Raw genomic sequence first — 15,814 nt, 5'->3', positions numbered from 1 at the left:
AGGCACCCGAGCGCAGCGCTGCCGGCTCCGCAGCCCGCAGGGGGAGCGGCTGGGGCCGGGCTCCTCCTGGCTGGGGCCGCCCTGCGTGGGCAGCAGCAGCGGCACCGCCCCAGCAGCGAGGAGAGGAGAGGAAGAGAGCGGCCTCGAGAGGGGAGAGCGGCCATGAGGCCGGCGCAGCGCGACCGCCACGACACCCTGGCCCTGCGGCAGCAGCTGATCGGGTAAGTGCTGCGGGGAGCGGGCGCTGCTGCTCCCCTCCCAGGCCCCCTGCGTGCTCCTGGGCTGCCTGGCGTGGCTGCTTGGGGCTGCCTGGCCTGGGCCTGGGCCTGCTCTGCCCTGGTTGGGAGCAGGGCCAGCAGTGGCTGCTCCCGCTGAGCGTGGCACCAGGCACTCGTGGCACCGGGTGCTCCTTCCTGCACATGGCCGCAGCAGGGCGAGTTGGGCTGAGCCCAAAGGCTCAGATACTCTGCCTGCTCGCTGGCCAGACGATTTGTGCTTCACCGGTGCTTCAGGTTTAAGTGAGCAACACCAAGGGGGTAAAGGCAGTGCTGATAGCCTCCAAAAGCTGGGTTTTGCTCAGGTTATTAGCCATAATTACTGGTTTTCAAGGAAGAGAGAAGGTTATAAAACTAAAGCATAAAGTTCCCTTAAAACATGTCTGACACGGCGTGCCTGGAACTGCTTATAAAGCACTTCTTGTCTGCTGGGCAGAGAGCACTCCTGGCTTTAACCAAGGAAAGTGCCAGAGGCTCAGGGTGGTGCTGGAGCAGCGCCGTGCCCGTCCCTGTGCCACAGGGGCTCTGCAGGGCTGGGCATCTCGTCCTAAAGCTCATCGGGAATCAGGTCAGGACTCTCAGACACCAAAAACCTGAGAGAATCAGCATACATCTGCTCAACTTAATTCTAGTAAGTGCAAGACTCATTTCCAGACTCCCAGTTACTTGCTTTGTTTCAGATGACTTTACATTCTTAGTTTTGTCAAAAGCTCCCAGCAATGGCAGCAAAACTATGTGGTTTTGACCACAGGAATTGCCCCTTGTGTATTCAATAATCAAGGCGGCCTTAATCAGTAATGTTTTGTGACAATAAGAGGCAGGCTGGAAGCGTAAATGCTGAATCTGTAATTGAATTGAGAACTGTGCCAGTTGCACCAACCTGAAGAACACCATTTGTGTTTTTGTGGGCAATTTGCCCCGTTACTGGGAACAAAGACCCAGCCTCTCCAAATGCCTCTTTAGCACATGTTGAACTGTCAGGGTAACTTCCAAACAAAAACCAACAAAAAGAACAACTTGTTTTATCAACCTACTACCAGTTCATAGAGAAGGTAGAGGATTCCTGTAGGGACACTGAAGTATTTTCTTATTTTAGCATTGTCTTTTTTTTTGTTTGATAACTTTTTTAAAAAATATTTATCATCACATTATTTCCCTTTTCTTTTTGTTTAAGCAATCTTCACTAAATGAAGCAGTTGCCATCATCCTTCAGTGCCAATTATATCCCTGCAACTCTATTTGGGTAGATGCATTTCAATTTTAATTGTCAAATGCGTTATCAGTGAAACAAAACAAGCTCACTTAATCAGGCCCAGCCTTATAAATAAAATAACATTAAATCACTCAAGAACCACCTGCACCATACTGTCTGGACAATCAGTACCTTTAGTGAGAACCAAGAACATAATAAAAATGGCAATAAGGTAAGACACAGACACCAAAGCTTCCAGAACAGGAAGGGCAGACGGTATAGATGAGATGTAACATCACAGGCAAGTCCCGTGTGCTGTGCTTGGGAATTCCTAGGGAAGGGGTTTGTGTTCTACAGTGTTTTTCCCCCTACAAGCCTGACAAAATTTGGCTACTGAGTCAGAGCACAAAAGCTGTTCTCCTCCTACCCCCAGCTTTGTTTTGGGGGCCAGCAGTAAGATGACAGCATCTGCTGCTGCACTGGGGAAACGTCTTTCTCTTGAGTAACTCAGCTGAAAACATGACCAGCAGAATAACCTGTGACTTGGGGAATATCACTAATGCTTGCTTTGCTTTCTGATGCTCCACCACAGCTCTGCTTGCAAGCTGTTTTTTTCTCATGATCCAGTGAAGATTGTGAAGGCCCAAGGCCAGTACATGTACGACGAGAAGGGAAGACAATACCTTGACTGCATCAACAATGTTGCTCACGGTAAGTTCAAGTCCTGTTATTTGATACTGTATTTTCTTAAGCAGAACAAGGAACAATCAGTGCTCTTTACCACTGTTCCCTTGTGTTAGGGTGAGAGGTTATTTAACTGAACAAGCAGAAGAAGGCCTTCCTGAGCCTACAGCCTGGGCAATTACTGTTCACATTTGAATCTGTGTGCATGAACATGATGCCTTCCAGACTTGCATCTGTTCTGTTTTCACAGAAAGGTATTATCTAAAGCGTACAGAGCTTTGTACCTGAAAATGCAAGTCAAGCATCTAACTGTAAAACTCTCAACTGATAGTTTGTTGTACTTGTAGAAGTTACTGAGGGGACTATCACAGGACTGCTGCTCAGTGAGGTGTATTATTTGCATTTTATGAAGCAGCTGTTTTTCTGGCAGTATTTTAAATTGTTTTAAAACGGTCAGTGCTGCCAGTAATATCCTACTAGGGCCATAATATAATTCCTTGATGGTAGAGCTTATCTGCATATATTGCAAGCTACTAAGCTATTCAAATGTCTGTATTCAAAATATCGAATTGGAAACTGCTCCATTATGTATTATTTTCAGTATTCAACTACTGACCATGAAATATAACAACAGGCAATTTAAAACTTTCAAAACCAAGAAAAGGAGTTTTTCATGAAGGATTTCAAGACGTACCAATGTTATCTTATGCTGACAATACCATTAATGTCCCACAGATAAAATATGAACATCAGTGACAACAGCTCTGCACTGTTACAGGACGTAATCATGAAGTCAGTTATGTGCTTGTTAACGATCACTGTGCATAATGCAGCAAACCCTAAAACCCCTCCCTCTCCCCTCTCTTGCAGTTGGCCATTGTCACCCTGATGTCGTAAAAGCAGCCCACGAGCAAAATCAAGTGCTAAATACAAATTCTCGTTATCTTCATGACAACTTGGTTGATTATGCGAAGAGGCTCTCAGACACACTACCTGAAAAGTTGTGCACCTTCTATTTCTTGAATTCTGGGTAAGTCAGCTACGGCAGACTTTACACCATTTTTACACCAGTTACACACACGCAAGGGTAACACTTATCAAAAGCCAACTGCCTGATCTGGAGTGGATGACTATAATATAAATGTATTTTAAAAGAGGCTTGTTTTTTCTTCTGTTTTGAAGAAACCAGTCACTTTTAGAACTTCTGTGCCTCTGAAGTTCACATTCACCAAGCCCTCCACCAGGTAACTGAACAAGTGCTTTATTTCAGAAGAGTTTTATTCTGTTTATAAGGCCTTGGACTACAAACAACTAATGTAAGGATTAACTGTAAGGTCTGACTTGTTTTCTGAACTTGACATTTCTTCTATCATCAACATTTCAGTCTAATGATGCATATATTTTGGCTTGTGGGAGTTCTTGTATTCCTAAGCAACTTACAGTTTAGAATAAAATGAGCTGTTTCCGAAGTCATTTCTGTAATACTGCTTTTTGAAATGGATTTGACTCTGTTGAGCAGACCTACTGAGTGCAAAACACTACAGATTACTGGTGTGTCAGCACCTTGCATCTAGTTCTGTGTGTTCTCTGCAAGGGTGGTCAGAATTCTGAAATTCAGCTACCCACAATGAAATGTTTATCAAATTTTTCAATTGTAGATCTGAAGCTAACGATCTTGCTCTAAGGATGGCACGGCAGTATACAAAACACGAGGATGTTATAGTTTTAGACCAGTAAGTATGTTTTATTTACTGTGGGGTACGAGGCACAGTTCTGTGCTGGGGTCAGAGCATGACTGTTGCAGTAGGAAGGCTGCAGCCGGGAAGGTGGGAGAAGCAATTTTTCCCTGTTCAGTAGTTGTGCCACCACCTCTGAAGTAGTGTTCAGGTAGGGCTGCTCCAGCACAAGGCAGACATAGCCACACCAAAGCAAGGCCAGCAGTAGCCTGCCATGGGGCAGGTAAGCTGTAGACTTAAACGTTTAGAAAAATTGGGTTTCTTCTGCCTTAGGAGGAAGCTAGCAGGAAATCTTCCTGCGATCTAGAACTGCCTCCTGGAAAAGCACAAAAATGTGAAGCCAGGTCTGAAGCTGCCTGGTGACAGGAAGAGACAAGGGCCATAAGCTGAATTCTGAGGGGACACAGGAAAACTTTCCTAGCGTGAGGGTGTTCAAATATTAGAACAGGATGGCCAGAGAGAGACTGAAATCTCCCTCCTTGGAGGATATTCAGAAGCAGGCCAGACACCTGCAGGTCTCTTAATACTGCTTGTGACTTACACTGCTGTGATTCTAGTCACTGGCCCTAAAAGACCACTGACATGGCATACTGTGCTTTTAAAAAACTCCAGTTACCCATAAGCTGACTGAGAGAGATCTCAGAGCAGGTCTCAGCTAAATGACCGTATTTGCACTAGGTGACAGCCCATCTACTTTGCTTTAGCTGTCAGTAATGTTAATCTTAAAGAACTCTTGATACTGAGGAAATCACTGCTTAATTCTCCTGATTGTTTTTTAAGTGCTTACCATGGACACCTGACATCCCTGATTGACATAAGCCCATATAAATTCCGAAATCTAGAAGGACAAAAGGAATGGGTCCATGTGGTATGTACCTATAACTATTGACTACTTGTAAATTCAATGAAGTCTTATTTATGATATACGAAATATAGAATAATTTGATATATTAAATAGAGAATACACTGTTCCTTTGCTTAGGCTCCTGTTCCAGACACCTACAGAGGACTGTACAGAGAGGACCATGAAGATTCAGTAACAGCCTATGCTAACGAAGTGAAAACTATTATTGAGCAAGCACATAAGAAAGGCAGAAAGGTAAGCGTGGCTTCCTCAATCCTTTGACTTGCCTCGGAACTGAGCACAGGTGGTGGTCAGTGCTGTTCAACATTACTGAGCTAAGTGACATGGACTTATCAGAAAGAGAAATCATGTAGTAATAATGCAGTGACCATCTAATAACGCTAAGCTTGCTGTTAACTTGATTTCCACAACTTCCTCTGTCGTGTCCAAACACTACATGGTACCTGTGTTTCAGATCGCTGCATTTTTTGCTGAATCCCTGCCAAGCGTTGGTGGTCAAATCATTCCACCAGCAGGCTATTTTCAGAAGGTTGCAGAGTAAGTGGCTGTTCATTATCTTCACTTTTAAAGTTTAAAATGCATCCTACATGAAGATGATAGAGAATTTATCTGACTTCTGTAGTATACAGATTTACAAACATATCAAGGTGAACGCTTATGTTAAAACGTAAGTTTTGCCTGGCACAGGCCTCTTTTTAAGCACATGGTACAAACTTTAGGCCTGCCAAAGTTTGCAAAGCACTGCTCTCTGCATGTTCTAAAGCTGTAAATATTATGTTCAGTCTCCTCTTAGAGTATACTAAAAGCTGTTATGTTACAGGCATGTGCACAAGGCAGGCGGTGTGTTTATTGCTGATGAAATTCAAGTCGGCTTTGGCAGGGTTGGAATGCACTTTTGGGCATTCCAGCTTCAGGGAGAAGATTTTATACCCGATATTGTCACCATGGGGAAACCCATAGGCAATGGGCACCCACTTGCCTGCGTAGCAACAACAAAAGAAATTGCAGAAGCATTTGCAGCCACAGGAGTGGAGTATTTTAACACAGTAAGTAAAAAGTTGACCAAACTCTCCTTTTAAAGGTGAGCCTGAGTAGTAGAATGTGATGTTAATGCAACATTATTTTCTTATCTTCATTACCTACACCATTACTTGTAATGTGAATGGCATCTTTCTAGTACATAACCTTTATTTTTTGGCTCTCTCAGCTATAAATATCAGTATGCTCTTTCTGTCACTGAGGCTACACCTTCAGTGCCAAGGTTGCATCTTTCTTCCCTTTCACCTGCCACGTGTGCCTTTTCTGAACTCAGTTTGGAGGAAACCCCGTTTCGTGTGCCATTGGATTAGCGGTTTTAGATGTGATAGAGAAGGAACACCTCCAGGCTCATGCCATGGAAGTAGGCAACTTCTTGATGAAGCTATTCAAGGAGCTGAAACTCAAGCATCCCATTATTGGTGATGTCAGGTAACAATGCCTTATTTACAGCTTTGGCTGCTTTTTGTTGGATTGAATTGTTCATGATAAACCAAACTGACAGGATTTTTAAGAGACTCATTAAATCTTCGCTTTCAGCAAAAAATCAAAACCCTACTGTACATTAGATTAAACCACACTTGAGCTTGGCAGCAGTCCAATATACCTGACCACTCTAGGCCAGTATTGCCTCATGGATTTCAATGAGAAAATAGCTCACTCTCCTGTTTAATTTTTCTTTGTGCGCTTAAAAGTTTAGTAAATTGGATAAGGAATATATTCATCATGTATCTGCTCAGAATGGTAGCACATGGCGAGCCTGTACTGTACTACTACACTGCTGTAGAACAGCAACACCTTTTCTACACTAGCAAACAGCCAGCTGTAGTTTGCATGCTATTAAGGTTTGGTCTCACAAAAGCCATTCTTGATCCTTTAGTTCACTTGCAGTTCCTTCTTATTACATAGATTGACCGCTTCTGTTTCTTTCAAAGGGGTTCTGGCTTATTCATTGGAGTGGACTTAATTAAGGATCAAGCAGAAAGGACCCCAGCCACAGCAGAAGCAGAGCATTTAATAACAAGGTACGTGGGACAATCATGTGGTTCCTCGCTGTGCTAGGCAAGCACAACATTTAAAAGGAGCCTGGCACTCAGCAGTTGCTAAAATATGGCCAACTAGAAGAAACTGACACCAGTCAGTGCAGAAAAGCATTGCCTAGGCAGCCAGCATGTCAATGCTTTTGAGTGTTTCTGAACTGCATGCAAAGGTGAACGTAAGTATTTGTTATTCTTCTTTCCAGGCTTAAGGAAGAATATATTCTACTGAGTACAGATGGGCCAGGAAGAAATGTACTTAAATTCAAGCCCCCGATGTGCTTCAACATGGAAGATGCAAAATTTGTTGTGGATACAATTGACAGACTACTAACAGGTACTACTGATCAGAAAATCACCTTATAGTGGTTGCTGTTGGACTGAGCAACTGAGCCTGCTTTCCTAAAGTCCTGAAACAGAGCCAAAGTGGTAGGCACTGAACCCATAGGAAAGCAGTCAGTGAAAGTTTAGCTTTCACTTCCAACTTATTCCATTTTAAAGTTCCCCAAGAAAACTGTTTACTCCACAGATGCATATGCCACCTTTTAAAATAGTTTTGCTCTGGCACAGGTTAGTGTTTACTCATCTGAGCAAGGGGAACTGTCAGAGTTAAATTTCATTCTTGAAAGTCATATTGAGGCATTTGACACACAGCTTGTTTGTTGTACAACTTGTGTGCATTCATTGTCTAACTTAGAAACTTGTCTCAGCTATGAGTTTAAGTTCTTGCTTTTTGTCCCTCTAGATATGGAAGAGCAACAGCTGAACCAGGACAAAACATCCACTTGCTCTACCTAAGCAGGTATTTATTTATATTCACTCCTTACAGTACTATTTAAAAGCTAAGGGTTCTAAGGTTAGCTTCACAGGCACTACCACTGGCAATAGAGCAGGACTAAGTTTCCTCAGACATGCTTTTACTTGAGGTTAGTTTACAGATATTGTTGGCAGCCTGGAAGCATGGACTAGACTGGGATATATCTGGCATTCATAGCTACCTTCCACTAGCTTGACACCTCTGGAAAACACTGTGTGTTCACTTGTCTTCAAACTAGGTCCAACACCTCTCAGGAATTCCTACCCTGAGCACAGCTCCTAGACAGCTGCTCAGTGCATTTTGCCTCCAGGCAGTAGCTGGTGCAGCTTCATGCAGTGTTCAGTTACAGTCAGATGGATAACCACCTCTCAGCAAGCCTTCCGTAGCTGCCCTTAAGAACATGTGCTGCAGCACTGTATGCTCCACATGCCAGCATTGCGGAACCTCCACTGAAGCCAACAGTTTTATGAAGAGCTATAAGCAGTACTTTTACAGCTATAGCTCCCATTTCACTTAACGTTTTATTTTGAAGTAAGTAGTGCCTTGGGTTTTCTTGAACATTTCTCTTTTAACTACACAGAATCATTTCAAGTTTGTGGCTGCTGCATCAGAATTAAGCATCAGTTTTACCCCCATACCCAGAGGTCTGTAGGCATCAATAAGACACAACCCTGTTTAGCTTTTCAAATGTTGCAGTCCTGGTATCTGTTGTGGCCCCTCTATAGCTTGCTTACAGAGAACACCCAGCTGCTACTCGCTTTGTCACACCCTCATGAGCAGTGAGCACTTAGTTAACACCTTGGTAACACCACTTTTGGTACACCTGGCACTTCCTTAGCCTACTCCAACCAGCAGACATGTGTTTTTAACCAAGTACCCAATGAAGCTTTAGGTACCTGGGTATGAATGTAATCAGTGTGATGAGTGCTGGTCTCAAGCACCATACCAGAGTCACCCTGCTATGGCCCTACATGCTAAGAAAAGGGATGCAGTTCAGTGCAACAGCACAGCAGGCACAAGAAAAATGTGTTAGTATTTTATTCAGCAAATTAATGGAAAGACATACAGCTGTTAGTACTATGTATTCTTGAGAACAGAAAGATTACTCACAGTAGCAGTTAAACTTAGAAGCCTAACAACTTAGCGTGCTTGTCCACAATCTAAACTAAGCAAGAAAAGTTTTTCTACAAGAAACCAAGAACAGAAAAAGCCTCTTGCTAAGTACCAGTATTACACTTACATACAATGTAAGTGAAAATGAGGCAATTAAATAATCTTTTAGTGATGCTTTTACAATGAAACATTTTTCCCCCCAACAGGTTTCGAACATTGTTCAAGATCTACTACTAAGAAGTATTATTCTACCATGAAAATGCATGTTTAATCTTCATCCTAGCATGTCTTAAACCAGATAAGTTAATCTTTATTTTTTCCAGTTACCTTGTTAAGTAAAAGCTTTAGGATAAATAAATTTTAAGAGCTTGTTTCAACTGTGGCAGATGTGTGGAATCAGCTCTTATTTAACAAAGTATCTAAAACCTCATATAAAGGAATATATTCCTAGTAGCTACTATAAACTATGTTTTCAAAAGCAAAACTCATACTCTTTTAGGTTTATGCCTGCTTAAAAACTAAGATGAGCCCATTAGTTCTTATTTTTATCTACAGCTACCTATAGAAACATCATTCTAGCTGCCTTTGCCAGGCACCTCTGACCAGTTTCAGCAGGCAGTTCCATGCTAATGAGGTCAGTCCTCCTAGTACATATTCAACAAGAGGTCTCAATGAGCAATTAAGCCAAGAATTTCAGCCCCAAACCCTTAACACCAAATGCATGATGAACAGACAGCTGAGGGTCACATCTCCCAGGGCTGTTCTCAGGAAATACTTTGTCCTCAACTATCTGAGTAGGATTAGTAAATCAGAATTGTTACAGCCATAAGAAACTGCCTTGCTTAGAAGTCCTCGCTTTCACCAGGCAGTTAGCTATTCTTTGCATCACAAAATTTTCATGCAAAGAAGGGAAATCCAGCTCCTCATTTAAGTGCTAGAATCCCCAGTTTGTGCTTAAGGCCACATCACCTGGAAAGAAAGCATTACTTGAAGACCTACTTCCAAACAGCACCAATTTAACAGCCAGCTGACCAGCTACTGCTAACACATCAGCCAAAAGTACTGCAGCAGTGAGTCCTGGCACAACACTATGCAAATCCCCCTCTAGAGGGCAAACCATCTGCTAGGAAAAAATCCTGCTAACCCTTCAAAAGAAAACAAGTGAAAGGATGGAACAGAGTACACCACTTCCTTTTTCAATCTTCAAGATTAATACTTCTGAATACTGGACTCATTTGTTTCAGTTGTCTGTAGTTCTGTATTTTTGAGTTGGGCATTGTTACTCCAACAGCATAGCTATCATGCCCACTATATGATTAAAAATCTGCTTCAGTTCTCTTTATACTCAATTTCTCCTTAACCCTGGTCAAAAGTCTTAAGACTTCAGTTTGTTTCCAGAAACAACCAGCAGGGAGCAGCATATTATAGTCCCTGCAGGAGTAGCTGCTTGCCTTATGAAAAAGTTTGTTTTTCTCTTTTCTCAGTTACTTGATTTGGTTCCACTTCTGGTTTGTGGAAATCATACTTTTAAAGCTGATAATTTTTATTGTAATAACAAACCAGTTACTGCAACAAAGATTAGAAGTTTACTTTGCACAGCAGCACTTACAATTTGGATTATTTTTAAATTTAAGATTGTGATTCCTCTGCAACAAGACAGTAAATCAGTTATTACATAGTAGTGGTAAACTACTCAAAAAAACAGGAAAGCCTCTCTCTAATTGGTCACTTATATCTAGAAACAGGGCTGCATCACTAGCAGCAGCTTGGTTGTTTTTCCTCCCACAGCACAGCTTCAGTAGAAGTTCTTTAGTGTTTTTTGGGGGGTACACAGTAAGACTGCAAAACTCAGACTCTGCATTGATAACTTAATATCCATCTAGCCTGTCTTCCAAGACAGGTGTACGTATTAGTGAGAACTTGTAGGGATCTCTCAGATTCAGAACACTGAAACGTGAAGGAAGTGCAGCTAGCTTCTTGCATAGCTCTTGTGCCTCCCCCTGCAAAGCTGCCTAGACTGCCAAGCCCTACCTGAAACCTATGCCTCTGGCTCCTCCCACAGAGCCTTACAACGCCAGCATTACTACAGTTATGCTGAGCCTCTGCTTGCCTAGAACATGAGCCAACAGCACAGCCTTCCCCAGCAGCTGGGGAATTCCACCCAAGTTCTCTTCCATAACCTCCAGGCAGAAGTGACTGCAGTGTAGCTGCCACTTAACTGCAAGCAAACAACTACCTACCAATACAGCCCTCTAGTTCTGAGATTAAAAGCATTAAGCCCAGCTCTCCATCTACCAAGGTACTGCCATGAGCTAAGTTCTGGGAACAGCACACCTCCATTTTACTAATACATAAGCTGAAGAATGGCACAAGACACTAGATTACGCCTTTTTTATTTCAAAAGCTAGGATAGCTTCAATATCCATGTCATGGTGAATCAGAACACATGTAAAATACCTTACAATACATTAGATTCCAAAAAGGTACCAAAAAGTACAGTAAAATTAACACTTCCGTTACAGGAAATGTATGACACAAAAACAATACAAAATAAAAAGGTGGAAAGTGACACTGGTTCCCTAAGATGCATCTCTTTCTGTACAACTGGAGTAATGCAGAGTCCATAGTTAACTCCAAGAGGCAGTCCCTAGATGCAGAGCTGCAGCTTTAAGCAGACCCTCAAAATCAGTTTCAGTTTAACCTATTAATAAAATCATTAATTAATATCTTCAGCAAAGCTGAAATTTACACACCACACTGTCTAGACAACTAGTTATCTGTAAGTATTAAACATGTAAAACATTTCCAGGGAGCTCTTCCAAGTAAGATGCACATTTAACAGGCCATAGAAATTTATTGTAAAGTTAAATTTGGTACAGAACTGAAATCTCCATCTACAGCATTGTATACAAAACCTATGCAGTCATTTTCCAAAAGAGACCATGCCACTGCATACCTGAATAAGTTTGATCAATATGGCTTGTAGTTATTCTGATGGCCACCACGCCTTGGTGTCTTCCCATAATTTGCACTGCCTTGACCTATGAACAAGACAACAAATGCATTAAACTGCTAATTAGTTACGCTTGCTTATACCCAATACAGTTCTCTTTACTTACTGTAATCATAGCCTGGTCCATATCCATAATACCCATATCCTGAATAATCATAGCCTCCATAGCCACCATAACCTTGCTGATAGCCGTATCCTTGATTCCCATAACCCTGGTTCCAGTAATTGCCATAACCTTGATTCCAATTTTGACTTTGAGCTATAGAAGGGAAAACCATCCACAAAATCCCATTTTAGTACACACAACTTATTTTGAATGTGTCCATACTAAAGTAGTGCGTGTAGTACTTACCACCGCCTCTTCCACCTCTGCCTCTTCCTCCATAGCTACCTCTTCCTCCACCACTACTGAACTGTTGCTGCTGGTATACTTCTTTTGGCTGTGCTACCTTTATCTCGCACTGAAAATGAAGAACAAGGAGGAGTTTGTAGGTTGTCTTAGAGCAGCGCTGCCCAAACCTAGCCACCTAGGGAAGCCAGCCATTATCCCAGAGGCTAAGGAGATGTATGCGCTGTGCTCCCTGTCCTATGACCAAGACAACTGCATATCCAGGAGCATCTGATTTATCGCACCGCCTGGGCAAAGGTAAGCCACTATCAGCAATTCAAAGCAGCCCAATGCTTTCGGTGCACTTCATGCCACCCATTCCCCACCGAAGAGGTGGGGCGGTCACCTGAGCACAGCCACTACTGCTCTGCAGCAGCCACAAGGCTGCCCTGCATCCTGCAGGCCCTCTCAGGCTAAGGTGCTCTACTGGCCTGCTTCGCCCAAGCTGCACTGAGGAGCTACCAAGAAGGCTGAGAAATAAGCCAGAGAGTTCTCCTGGCAGCCTTCATACACCCTACAGACAGGGTGTGTGTTGGGCTGTAAGGTACACTTAACTCTTTAAATAACCTATCAAGTTATAAGATTAGGTAAAAATAACCAGTATTGCCATGTCCAAGACTGGTTCCCCAGCTCAAGCTGTCAGCCAGCCTTTACTTCCTGAATCTGCACATGGTGAGACACGAAGGCTACTGCTCCTGGGAAAGGAACTGTTCCCTGCAATGGTACCTGAGCACACCCAGCTTGGAGTTCTTCACATGTGATCTTGCTTTAAGGTAACATGCTGCTTTTATTGTTACTATGACAAAACAAGCCATAGTTGCAGGATACACAAATATGGCTTCTCTGCTCCTTGCACATGTGACCCTTCCCCTCTCCTGACAAGCTTTATTGCTTACTACAGTGTCTGGCAAACAATGAGCAGGTGCTGATCAAAAAGTTTACCCTCTACTGTGTCCAGTCTTAAACTAAGAGCAACCCAAGTCACTGCATGAAGCAGTGTAAGAGTTCCAGTAAGGCAGGCTTCAAAGTTACTATATGGTTAGCACTGGACACAGCAAAGAGGGACACCTGCCAGCCAGCAAACATTCTTTGCCTCCAGTCCTTTTCACTGGCTTCATACCTGAAGCTGCAGTAGCTCCTAGCACAGATGAGCACTGACAGCTGCTCAGAGCACCTCACACCACTGTTAGAGCAGGCCAGGTTTGAGGGTCAGCATTCACCTGCTCTCTGGTTCCTGCAGCAGTACCAGTAAGCCCTGAATTTACGCAGTTACTCTATGCAGAAAGAAGAGTATTGGTCTGCTCAAATGGCTTATATCACCATGCTGATATATTAACAAGCCAGTTTTTGTGTGTTTGAGTAACACAATTAGATCCTTTACCTATAAAAGCCCCTAGAACACAGCAAGCATTAAAGCCAAGAATACTGGCAAAGAACCTTGGTAGGCTCTACGACTGAATGTATGGCAAAAAGGAATTATGGTAAATTGCAAGCTGGCCTTTTTGTACTTTGGGTACTCTGAAATCAGGAATCTACGATATCCTTTTCAGAGTAAGGATGTAGTGGTATTATGCTTAATAACTTGGCCAAAAATTTACAAATCCAGCAAGTTTTTACCTTGCTTCCACTGACGTTATGGAATTTCTTCTCCAAAACCTTCTTCACTGGATCTTCTTCCTTGAAAGTGATGAACACAAACCCCCTCCTTTTGTTGGTCTTTGGATCCATTGGAAGTTCAATTGCTTCAATCTGAAGACATGAAATACTGCTGTTAGACTTGCAGTTTAGCAGAACAGTTGAGTACATTGCATTGGGGACAAGACTGAAAGTATGTTTCCCATCTATGCATATTGTGCAACAAAGTTGCACGAATCTTCCTCTAGGAAGATTAGCTTTCAAACCAGAGGCTTTGACTTTACAAATCTTAAAAAGCACTTTTAAGATAAATATTATGGTTTGTTACAGGTAAGCTTTCTAATTAGCCATGTAAGCAATTACTGCATGTGCCTTCCTTGCTTTCAAGATGGATAACCTCTGGACCAATTGTAAAAGCCTTGATACTTCTAAAGTTAATGTATTTTGCAACTTACAGATGATTAGTCAACCAAACAGCAACCCTAGACTATGTTGTGTGCCAGTGTTTAGTAAGATAACGCTACACACCTCTCCAAACTCTCCGAAGTATTCCCTGATTTTCTCTTCTGTGGCTTCGGGGTTAAGTCCCCCAACAAAGATTTTCTTCACTGGATCCTTTTTCATTGCCATGGCCTTCTTGGGGTCAATTAGTCGTCCATCTAGCCTGTGTTCTTTCTGTTCCAGAACCTGAAATGTAGTTTGGTAAGATTAACTCAAGCTGAAAAGTTTAACTTTAAGTTAAGAATCTGAAGAGAAATGAAGCTTAAATTCACCTTTTCAACACTGCCAGGTTCTTTGAAGAGAATAAATCCAAAGCCTCTGGATCTTCCTGTGTTGGGGTCCATCTTTATCGTGCAGTCGGTTACCTCACCGAACTTGGTGAAGTAATCTTTCAAGTCTTTTTTGCTTGTATCCCAACTGAGGCCGCCAACAAACATTTTCCTGAAATTTCAAAGAGAAGAACTATTTAGTCTCAGGAAGTACAACAGAAAAGCACATGCAGCAAGATGCTTAGACTGGTGCACAGCTCAGCAGCATTGTCAGAAACAGGGCCAAATGTTTAACCTTAAGCATTTCTGCATCTTGTCAAAACCTGACTAATACTACAGGAATGCACAACATGGTTTTTCTTCCCTCCTCTTTGAGGGAATTACACAGTGCACCCCTTTTTTATGCAATGCCATAAGAAACAGTAAAGGTGGCCTAATGTATTCCTTACCAGTGGCTTACATTCATCCAACATGATTCTGCTATTTGCAACAAAGCAGTATTGATTACCAATTACTGCCAGTTCAGGTTTTGGAAAGAACCTGGGGTCATTTCTAGTGCTTTGAAAGCACTCAGGCAAGGAAAGGGCATCAAAAGCAAAATATTTAAGAGCTCTTACGATTTGGACAAATGGCTATAGAAATGTTAGTCCTAAGAACAACCTCCAGAATTTAACCAGACAACTACAACCCCTAAGAACAGTCTCCTACAACAGACAGGACTTTGGACCTGCCTCAACAAGTACGCTGTGCACTTCTTCCTGTTTAGCTACTGAGCCTAGTTCTACCTCACCAGTACACCACTCAACCAGCCTTCCCTTTCCTGAGAGGCCACGATACAGCACTTCTCTACCCACTTGCCCACACAGAACAGCTCCAAAGTATCACAAAGAACTAGAAACTAGTGAAGTCCAATGCAGAACTGAGGCTAACAAGCAAAACTAAGATCTGTCAATAACGTACTTATCAAATGCCTCACTTCCAATGAAAACATTAATAACGTGACTGTATTTTCTATTTTCAGAGTTTCCAAGGTAACAAACTAAGCTTTTGAAAGCATTTGAGCCTTTTTACCTAACTATAGACTGAGGCTGTTTAAGTTGTCGTTGTTCTGTTTGGAGGCAAGCTACACCTGGCACCAGAAGCCAGCAGCACTTTACAAACTGGACTAGGGCTACACAGAATTGACTTTTGGTGTTAAAGTGTAGCCATGACTTGTTAAAGCCAGCATCCATTGATGCTCAAAAGGCAACATAA

At 42.5% G+C, this 15,814-nt stretch overlaps 2 protein-coding genes across 9 annotated transcripts in view; one reads left to right on the top strand and one right to left on the bottom strand.

The window, feature by feature from the left end:
* HNRNPAB (heterogeneous nuclear ribonucleoprotein A/B) overlaps positions 1-15,814 on the bottom strand; it is a 29,353-nt gene that overhangs the window by 10,942 nt on the left and 2,597 nt on the right. For 3 of the 8 annotated variants that reach the window (XM_068698026.1, XM_068698023.1, XM_068698025.1), the window contains exons 3-8: positions 14,564-14,732; positions 14,319-14,477; positions 13,773-13,904; positions 12,120-12,228; positions 11,874-12,026; positions 11,711-11,795 (exon numbers count right to left, since the gene is read on the bottom strand). In XM_068698026.1, the coding sequence (XP_068554127.1) occupies positions 11,725-11,795; positions 11,874-12,026; positions 12,120-12,228; positions 13,773-13,904; positions 14,319-14,477; positions 14,564-14,732 (793 nt within the window). In that variant the 3' untranslated portion in view covers positions 11,711-11,724. Of the gene's footprint in view, positions 1-11,130; positions 11,456-11,710; positions 11,796-11,873; positions 12,027-12,119; positions 12,229-13,772; positions 13,905-14,318; positions 14,478-14,563; positions 14,733-15,814 lie in introns of those variants that run through there. The other 5 variants (XM_068698031.1, XM_068698030.1, XM_068698027.1 and 2 more) reach the window with 3 other exon arrangements.
* Positions 92-9,136, top strand: PHYKPL (5-phosphohydroxy-L-lysine phospho-lyase). Its single transcript, XM_068698020.1, has 13 exons — positions 92-221; positions 2,060-2,178; positions 3,022-3,181; positions 3,810-3,884; positions 4,668-4,755; positions 4,870-4,986; positions 5,207-5,289; positions 5,573-5,798; positions 6,065-6,219; positions 6,723-6,812; positions 7,031-7,161; positions 7,570-7,626; positions 8,961-9,136. Exons 1-12 carry the CDS (start codon positions 163-165, stop codon positions 7,620-7,622), a joined length of 1,356 nt encoding a protein of 451 aa, XP_068554121.1. The 5' UTR covers positions 92-162; the 3' UTR covers positions 7,623-7,626; positions 8,961-9,136.

This window comes from Anas acuta, chromosome 14, assembly GCF_963932015.1.
Source record: "Anas acuta chromosome 14, bAnaAcu1.1, whole genome shotgun sequence".
NCBI classification, from domain to species: domain Eukaryota; kingdom Metazoa; phylum Chordata; class Aves; order Anseriformes; family Anatidae; genus Anas; species Anas acuta.
This window is presented reverse-complemented; position numbering and strand designations above follow the sequence as displayed.

Bases quoted from the DNA above. Each gene is read 5' to 3' on its own strand.
- PHYKPL (XM_068698020.1), top strand. From the start codon at position 163: ATGAGGCCGGCGCAGCGCGACCGCCACGACACCCTGGCCCTGCGGCAG. The intron at 2,179-3,021 runs GTAAGTTCAAGT...CCTCTCTTGCAG, and splicing joins CATCAACAATGTTGCTCACG to TTGGCCATTGTCACCCTGAT. The intron at 5,290-5,572 runs GTAAGTGGCTGT...GTTATGTTACAG, and splicing joins TATTTTCAGAAGGTTGCAGA to GCATGTGCACAAGGCAGGCG.